We start from the raw sequence: 9,893 nt of genomic DNA, 5'->3' as shown, positions 1-9,893 counted from the left end.
AAATCTGAACTTTTAAAGTAAACAAAACTTTACACAGGGTCTGAGTGTTTCAAAAGAGGCAGAGGAAGTTTTTAGTCGATTGTCGCAAAATTATCCTAATGAGCCTTCCATGCGTTTCCCTACAATACAAGATTTCGTCTTTCGTATGTTTTATTTTCATTTTATTCGCTATTATCATTAAGCTTATAAAATATTGTATAGTTTAGTAGATAAATAGTCGAGTTAAACTGTAATCATCGGTATTCGTGGAGATCGGCTTTTGCGACAATCGTTTGCAAGTACGAGCTGCCGTATGTTGTAACTTGACAGCATGGTGGATTGTGGGATACGTTTTTCATTCATCGTGGTTGGAAAACCACAAGACAGTCGACTATGTTGTCGGACGTAAACTAGCGTGTTATAGAGCTCTTCTAAGCTAATATTTCTGACATTTGTTGCATATATGAATTCAAAAGGATTTTAATAGACAAAATGGTCAAGGAAAAACCTAATTCTATACGTACTTACGACAAAGAGGGATTTCGGCGAAGGGCTGCATGTCTGTGTTTCAAAGATGATGCCGAAAAAGAGGTGATGATGTTTTAGATAGATTTTCAATGTTTACATGTTTGTTAGGATATTTATCATGTTGAACATAATAATATATTTTTATAAACATTTCCCATTATCAGATCGATGGGTTGTCATTATGATGTTCATGTTTCTTTGCCTCATGGATCCCGTCTTGCGTCGATCCTTCATTCCTTGCGTCATTGTTTCTGATGACAATAATTCATTATGGCAGTTGTGCTTTTAAAGACGTACAATGTAGCTTTCTCGAGTACCGTGTAATCAGACTAATCACTCTGTTACTAGACCTCTATGGTGCAATTAGAATCGTCCATTTGTTGAATTAAGTAAATTGTAAAACAATGAGAAAATATTTTAAACATTTGTACAGCAAATTAAATATGTCCGTGTTCATATTTTCTGACACTTGACATTTGGTGATAATCTTAAGATATTCTATTTAAAAGTTACTATCTTTTTGATATCTTGGAAGCAGAAAATGATGCATTTGATTTTGAAAATTAAAAAAAAAAATCTACTACCGATCATATGCAACATTATGCAATAGTTGTAAATATATTTTTAATGGTCAATGTTGACAAGTTATGTAATTTCATCTCTAAAATCAATGTTTTTGTTATTTTATCACAGAATTTGGCATTACAGCCTAATTAACCTAGTTAGAGTAGAGTATACATTATATAGATCTGTATGATATATGTAATATTTATTACAGTTACATTTGTTAAACTGATGAAATTATGCATATATGCTTGATTCTGTACATGCACACTGCTAGGTTTCGATGTGCAAAAGAATCACTCTGATTCATTGCCATATCAAAGTATAATAAATAAATTCTATAAGCTTAGTTATTATTAATGGACAAGCAAGCTATAAGATCATAATATACACAGTTTGTCTTAGATACCAAAAACCTGTCTGAAGGACATGAAATATCTATAAACAATGAAACATGTCCTGTAGGGTTATAAGGTCACCTACCACGAACCCAATTTATAGACACACCTGAACATATCTGCGCTTAGATCTATCTAAAGGGCAGAGTGAACGTAAGTAAATGGTCCCCATGTGCTTCACTTATGATCAAATGTTTACAGCTAGACTAGGTCAGCCTAACAAGCCCACCAACACAACCAATCGCAGTCTTCTGCTATTGGGTCGTGTCTAAATTTAGCGCAATACTATGCTATGTGTGTAAACATAAACTCATCGCTATCTACTAAACAATAGGGTGTTATAAACAAAAAATATAATATTGAAATATAAATTTAAAAAAGTGCAGCTGATTTGTTGTGTGAAGAGCTAATTTCCAAACTTCAAATATTATATTATAATTTATCTTGTAAAAAGATATCAAATAGCAAGTTTATAATAATTCGTGGTGGTGGGTTAATTCTCCATGGAAATACAATGTGGTGTACGCATTCTATCTTGTGAAGCTTATGGTAATATGCATGCATGTCATGACATTTTATTCCCATAAGCCCTCCACCTCTGTTCGCAAGTTTGAATCCCATTTGAGGCAGTTGGCAGGTACTGACCACATACACTGTTTGATGGCTTTTCTCTAGGTACTCCAGCTTTCCTCCACCTCGTAAACCTTGTTACATCCTCAATAAATTATCCTAGTTAGCAATAGAACGTTCAACGTTAACTAAACAGACCAAATGAAATGTCATTTTTGCTATGCAAAATTGATTGAATGTGATTTTTAGGGATCGATGCAATTGTACCAAAATTCTTTTCCGTGCTTTAATAAAAGTACTGATTCATCTTCCTGTTGAAGTCATACAAATACATACCGGTAGTATTACATGTACAACATGTATTGTTATATATTAATTATGCATATGGATTTTAATCAATGTTTCATATATATATAATTTCTTTCTTGATTAGCTTACCAAAACTAGTTGAGATGGCATTTGCATGCATGGTTATATGAATATAGCTCTATATGCTAGTTTTTGACACGAATCATGAAAAGAGCGGTTTCGGGGAAAAGTTACCTTTATATTTTACTGAGCATGGTGTTATAGGTAATTAAATATTGTAAAAGTGTTTCATTTGATGTAACATGGTTTTTTTTTACATATGGACCTGTATTGCATAACAAAAAAATCTTTTATCAGTACAGTTTTTTTTCCCAGCAAATCAATTTGGGAATTTTTCATCGTAATTGGGAAAACTATAGAGGAAAGTTGGCATTGGGAATGGAGGTCATTTCCGACCCCAGTTATGTAAGGAGAAAAATCACTGGTTACTGTACAATGGCCACATCACCACCATCTTTGTACATTATTGTTTTGAGTTCATTTTTCTAACATCTATATGCTAACTCTGACAATAATATAAGCTGGCATTTAACTAGATGATCAGTTAATTTACCCTACTTCCTGCAAGTAGACTAGAGTAAAATACAATATGAAGATAAAAACTGTCAGCTATTAGTGCATGTGTACCTAGGCTACATATAAGTTGATTAAATTTGTAATCATAACCTAAGTTATACAAGACAACAATTATAACTTGAGCATTAAGCCTGTTTTGTACAACATGTATATTTAAACCTCTTATCTGTCTGAAGTAGTGTTTAAGTACTGTGAAATTAATCTTAAGTATTTGGCACTGTTAATAGATTAGGATCAACGTAAAAATGACTAACTGTTTTTATTAGCTCACCTGGCCCGAAGGGCCGGTGAGCTTATGTCATGGCGCGGCGTCCGTCGTCCGTCCGTCCGTCCGTCCGTCCGTCCGTCCGTCGTCCGTCCGTCCGTCGTCCGTCCGTCAACATTTCCTTTAAATCGCTACTAGTCATAGAGTTCTGGATGGATTGTAACCAAATTTGGCCAGAAACATCCTTGGGGGAAGGGGAACAGAACTTGTATAAATTTTGGCTCTGACCCCCAGGGGGCAGGAGGGGCGGGGCCCAATAGGGGTAATAGAGGTAAATCCTATAAATCGCTACTTGTCCTAGAGTTCTGCATGGAGTGTAACCAAATTTGGCCAGAAACATCCTTGGGGGAAGGGGGACAGAACTTGTATAAATTTTGGCTCTGACCCCCTGGGGGCAGGAGGAGCGGGGCCCAATAGGGGTAATAGAGGTAAATCCTATAAATCGCTACTTGTCCTAGAGTTCTGCATGGATTGTAACCAAATTTGGCCAGAAACATCCTTGGGGGAAGGGGAACAGACCTTGTATAAATTTTGGCTCTGACCCCTCGGGGGCAGGAGGGGTGGGGCCCAATAGGGGTAATAGAGGTAAATCCTATAAATCGCTACTTGTCCTAGAGTTCTGCATGGATTGTAACCAAATTTGGCCAGAAACATCCTTGGGGGAAGGGGAACAGAACTTGTATAAATTTTGGCTCTGACCCCTCGGGGGCAGGAGGGGCGGGGCCCAATAGGGGTAATAGAGGTAAATCCTATAAATCGCTACTTGTCCTAGAGTTCTGCATAGATTGTAACCAAATTTGGCCAGAAATATCCTTGGGGGAAGAGGAACAGAACTTGTATAGATTTTGGCTCTGACCCCCTGGGGGCAGGAGGGGCGGGGCCCAATAGGGGTAATAGAGGTAAATCGTATAAATTGCTACTTGTCCTAGAGTTCTGCATGGATTGTAACCAAATTTGGCCAGAAACATCCTTGGGGGAAGGGGAACAGAACTGTATAAATTTTGGCTCTGATCCCCCGTGGGCAGGAGGGATGGGGCCCAATTGGGGAAATAGAGGTAAATCCTATAAATTGCTACTTGTCCTAGAGTTCTGCATGGATTGTAACCAAATTTGGCCAGAAACATCCTTGGGGGAAGGGGAACAGAACTTGTATAAATTTTGGCATTGACTACCCGGGGGCAGGAAGGGGGGGGCCCAATAGGGGAAATAGAGGTAAATCCTAAAAAATTCTACTTGTCTTAGAGTTCTGCATGGATTGTAACCAAATTTGGCCAGAAACATCCTTGGGGTTAACAGAATTCGTATAAATTTTGGCTTTGATCCCCCATGGAGGAGAAAGAGTGGGGCCCAATAGGGGAATTAGAGGTAAATATCCAAATTTCTTCAGAAAAGAAACAATGAACTTATATTCAGAACATTACTTGGCATTACAAACCAGGTGAGCGATACAGGCCCTCTGGGCCTCTTGTTGTTCTCCCACTTTGGTTATATACCAATAATATTATACGTCCAGTAGTCCTTTATATTGACTATTGAGTCCTGACTTTAATAAGAGCAAAATGACAACAGTGTGAAATATTGTTCTATTAATCCTTTCAGTCATATATGTATATGATGTTTTGATGAATCGCATTCTGCATTTGACTCTGGTGTCATTAATGGACATTGAATTTAGGAAGTTCAATATAGGCTCAAGACCAATTATGAAGATCTATATGTGGGTATATATGATATTTACAAAATGTGGCATAATAATTATGATTAAGTTGGACTAAAAAAAGTCCAACTTGGATCAAGTTTGTTATTACCTATGATTTTAATAACTTGGATCAGTTTGTTATTACCTATGATTTTAATAACTTGGATCAAGTTTGTTATTACCTATGATTTTAATAACTTGGATCAAGTTTGTTATTACCTATGATTTTAATAACTTGGATCAAGTTTGTTATTACCTATGATTTTAATAACTTGGATCAAGTTTGTTATTACCTATGATTTTAATAACTTGGATCAAGTTTGTTATTACCTATGATTTTAATAACTTGGATCAAGTTTGTTATTACCTATGATTTTAATAACTTGGATCAATTCCATAGTTAATTGAGCACTAGACTATAATCATGATAAGCAGAATGGTAGAAGTACAGTGCTGGCCATCTTGAATTTATCAAAGTTGGTTTGCTTTCATGTGTATGTACATATAGTTTCTCCATGTCATCAATTGATACATGCATGTATATGTTTTAGTGGAAGAAAAGAAGAAAAGAAAGCAGGGCAAACATTCATCATTTATTTGATTAATATCTATTTGTTATTTGATGGTGGGCAAAATCCCTGTTAAAATATAAAAGTTTTATGATATTAAAAAAATGTTATATAATGATATGTTATTTAATGGTGGGCAAAATCCCTGTTAAAATATAAAAGTTTTATGATATTAAAAAAATGTTATATAATTTTACTTACTTTTCTTCATTTATTGTCATGTAGATGTATTGTACACATATGGTATAAGTAGGTAAATATAACAATATGTCTAACTCTTGTATCCTGACTTAGATGTATCGTTACAGGCCTAATTTTAACTAACATGTTATATTTGACGGTTCTATTGGAGGATTATATTTACTAACATTTGACGATTCTGTTGGCAGATCCTCCTGGTGACAAGTAGTAAGGATAGAGAAAAGTGGGTAGTCCCTGGAGGAGGGGTGGAGCCCCTCGAGGACCCCAGAAACACAGCAGAGCGGGAGGCTCTCGAGGAGGCAGGGGTGCGGGGAAAGTTAGGCAGACACATTGGAATGTTTGAGGTGAGAATAGTCTCATGTATCTACAATATATCAATATACACACAATCCCATATTTATGGTGATGGGTTTTTTTTCTTTTTATTTGAAATATTTCAAGCTAAGCTAGAATCGAAAGATCATCACCATTGTGCATGACATGATTATCTCTTTATATTGATATTATTCAGTGTTGATTTGCTTTGGAGACTCTCGTGGAAGATTAACTTTGCTAATTAACAGGTTTTTATCATCAGGTAGAATATTATTCTTATCAGTAGGCATAGTCTTGTTAAGAGATTAGTTAGGAAAAATTGCTATAATTAAATGAATATAAAGAAATGATTATTGGAAAATGACAAAGTCAGTCATATATATATATATAACTAATAGGATTAATTGAGGAACATATAGGTTTTACAAGCTGGTTCCAACTACTTTACTTTAATCGCTTCCAATAATGTGACAACAAACATGTTGTGTCTACCGTAGTATTCCTGTTTAACCTTGTTGTGACAAGGACTGAACTCCTCTCTTAGCTATTTATACTACAGAATTTGAACCAGAATAGTTCATGTGCATTCCATGCATGGTGTTATATATAGTATATTAGTATATACGTGTACAGTATACTAAAAGCCATGGAATGTACATAACTTTTCTAGTATACATGTGTCATACCTTAGACTTTATTGTTCAGTACTTGATTTGTTTTGTGGCACTTCATTAAATACCATTTTATATCTCGAGACAGTATTAGACGTTTATCAGAACTAGATTCCTCTTTCAGTTTGTGTCATGATGAGATTGTCCACAGAAAAGAAGAGTTCTTTAAATACAATCCTGCTGATTATGTTAATTGCAAAAGTACTTTAAAACAGCAGGTATGTTTATTAGTAACACCTGCTGTTAGTACACCTGTCACATCGTTACTAGTAACAACAGCTAGCCATAACACAATTTATGAGTGATGAAGTACTTTTATTGTACTGTATACAGAATGTGTTGATGAGGACGACAGGTGATACCCTTCATAACACTGATCACGTGTGCATGTATATATGTTAATAATGAAATACTTTATGGTGAACCTTTCAATTTACTGTCATTTCACACAAATTTATTTATATGATGATGTTATATTTAGAACCCAAATAGAAATGTCCTGTGGACTTTATATAAAAAGCATGTCCACTGTCCAGTATTATATACCATTGAATTGTTTTAGTAACATATAATGTACTTATAGTGCTGTAAGTCAGGGATCCAAATAAAGTGTTCACTTAGAGAAAGGTAGCCAGGCGCTACCTGGTTTTATAATGCATGTAGGCTGATCACTGTCCAGCTTTTAACCTCTTCAAATCCAAATACAGAGTGGCATACAGACCTGATATTCAATCTCTAGGCCTATATATAGCGCCTGGGTAAAGGGCAAGTTTGTTCAAATAAATGACCTTGAGCATCATTAAATGTCACAGGGGTCAAATAGACTAATATTAAGTTTGCGTGAGTCAGACTGGCTAAAATCTGGTTATTTAGATCTCCATATAGTGACCTGATGCTGGACTTGTAGTTTACAGGCATGAATGGGTATCAAAGTTGATATATCAAGTGAGCTTTATCATTATATAACATGTAGCTGTGTATACCTTGTGGTCGAGCTCTGTAGTCACACCTGTAGAAAGTGTGTTAATCAGATTATGTCTGTTACAGAATAAAGATAAGAATCACCGGACGACAGTGTATGTGTTCGTGGTTACAGAGTTGATGGATGATTGGGAAGATAAAAGAGCAATGGGTAAGTGTCACTGCATCATTCTCATCTTAAAGATCTGCTCATCGCCATGGTGATGATGAAGGTAACAACAGAATCTCTGATTGGGTTAACGTGTTACAGAATGTGATTATAAGGTGCAATCTATGTGATATTTTAGATACGTTTATAGCTAATAAATGGCAAGCTTTTCAAAGTTGTAACAAGGAACGTTTCTATTCCTAAAAATAACAGGTTATGCAAGATCAGAAAGGGGATTGAACCATTGTAATCTGTTACAAATTCTACAATGTTTATATTGGAAACTTATTCATAAAATTTTATCTCTAGATTTGATGTAAGAAATTACACCTTGATACAATATTATGTATCCTTTCTATAAATATTTGGAAAAGTTAGAGGTAACTTATATTAATTGTCAAGTTGTGTTGTTAACATAAAATGGTATGGTACATTACACATGATCATTACAAATATTTATGGTACATAAAATAGACATATATTACCTGTTACCTGTTACCTCTTCTTAGACACCGTAGTTAGCTGGTTCCAGCTAGTTGTGGCGCGTTTTGTTCATTTACTAAATAGTTGTCCGGTTGTGCCATATAAAAACTGGGGTAAAACTTGCATGGTACTGAATTCCAGTGAGTGTTCAGTCGGTTTTTAAACGAGTTCAGAGTAGGGGCTTCTACTACGAAGTTGGGAAGGGAGTTCCATGAATCTACCACTCGCCGACTAAATATACTTTGTGTGACTTTAGTCCTGCTCTGTTTCTTAAAGAGTTTTAAACTATTACCTCTAGTATTAGCTGAAGACATTGTAAATAGCTTATCTTTATCTAGTTTATCTATACCATTCAGAATTTTATAGACTTCGATCACATCGTTCCTTTTACGTCTATATTCTAAGGTGGGAAGTCCCAACTTTTTAAGTCTTGAATGGTATGGTAAATTTTCAATAGAGTGAACTCTTTTAGTGGCTCTACGTTGGACGTTTTCGAGAGCGATCTGATCTTTTTTTAGCAGTGGAGACCATACCTGGGTTGCATATTCTAAGTTAGGTCTAATTAGGCTTTTGTACAGGGTTAAGAACATAGTTATATCTATATAGACAAATGTCCTGAATATTAGACCCAGTATGCGATTTCCTTTATTAACTGCTTGACTAACATGCTGACTAAATTTAAGTTTGTTGTCGAAAAGTACACCTAAATCTTTCTCACACTGTACCTTCTCTATTTGTTCACTTTGTGGGAAGGAATAATGCGTGTCTTGTTCTAGATTGCCTATATTGAGGTGTTTGCATTTTTTAGTGTTCAAGGCCATTTTCCAGTCTCTAGTCCAAATGACTACACTGTCTATGTCTGCTTGAAGTTCTTGAGACTCGGTGGGGTTGTTATTGTTTCTAAAAATTTTAGAGTCGTCAGCAAATAATTTTATGGTGCTATGTTGGACAACTTCGGGCAGGTCATTGATATATATCAGAAATAGAACAGGACCTAAGACACTACCTTGTGGTACACCACTGGTCACATCTACTAGTCCAGAAGTTTCACCATGAATAACAACTCGTTGCTGTAGATTGGATAAGAAGTCTTCTATCCACTTCAGTACTTTTCCAGTGATACCGTAACCCTTTAGTTTTTTAAGTAGATGTTTGTGAGGGACTTTATCAAAAGCTTTACTGAAGTCAATATAAATAGCGTCGACATTACTCCCTTTATCTATGGCTTCTGCCCAATGTTCAAGGACCTCCAATAGGTTGGTAGTACACGATTTACCAGATCTAAAGCCATGTTGATGTTCTGTGAAGAGATGGTTCTCGTCCATATGAATTACGAGTTTGTCCCTAATGATTCTTTGGAGAATTTTGCCTGGGATTGAAGTCAGACTTATTGGACGGTAGTTCTCCACTTTGTTGTGGTTTCCACTCTTGTATAAAGGAGTCACATTTGCAATTCGCCATTCGTCTGGAATTTTCCCTTCGTCTAAAGATTTCCTGAATATGATTTCCAAGGGTTGTGATATTTCATTTGAAGTTTCAACAAGAAGTTTAGGATGAAAGACGTCAGGCCTTGGAGA

At 35.7% G+C, this 9,893-nt stretch overlaps 1 protein-coding gene across 2 annotated transcripts in view; it reads left to right on the top strand.

Annotated features, from left to right (window-relative positions):
• Window positions 1-315: 315 nt before the first annotated feature.
• LOC138325868 (diphosphoinositol polyphosphate phosphohydrolase 2-like) overlaps window positions 316-9,893 on the top strand; it is a 46,351-nt gene continuing 36,773 nt past the window's right edge. Inside the window, exons 1-3 of one of the 2 annotated variants that reach the window (XM_069271847.1) lie at window positions 316-570; window positions 5,907-6,062; window positions 7,752-7,836. In XM_069271847.1, coding sequence (XP_069127948.1) covers window positions 472-570; window positions 5,907-6,062; window positions 7,752-7,836 — 340 coding nt within the window. In that variant the 5' untranslated portion in view covers window positions 316-471. The remainder of the gene's footprint in view (window positions 571-5,906; window positions 6,063-7,751; window positions 7,837-9,893) is intronic. The other variant, XM_069271846.1, reaches the window with a different exon arrangement.

Source organism: Argopecten irradians, chromosome 6, assembly GCF_041381155.1.
Source record: "Argopecten irradians isolate NY chromosome 6, Ai_NY, whole genome shotgun sequence".
Taxonomy (NCBI): domain Eukaryota; kingdom Metazoa; phylum Mollusca; class Bivalvia; order Pectinida; family Pectinidae; genus Argopecten; species Argopecten irradians.
This window is presented reverse-complemented; position numbering and strand designations above follow the sequence as displayed.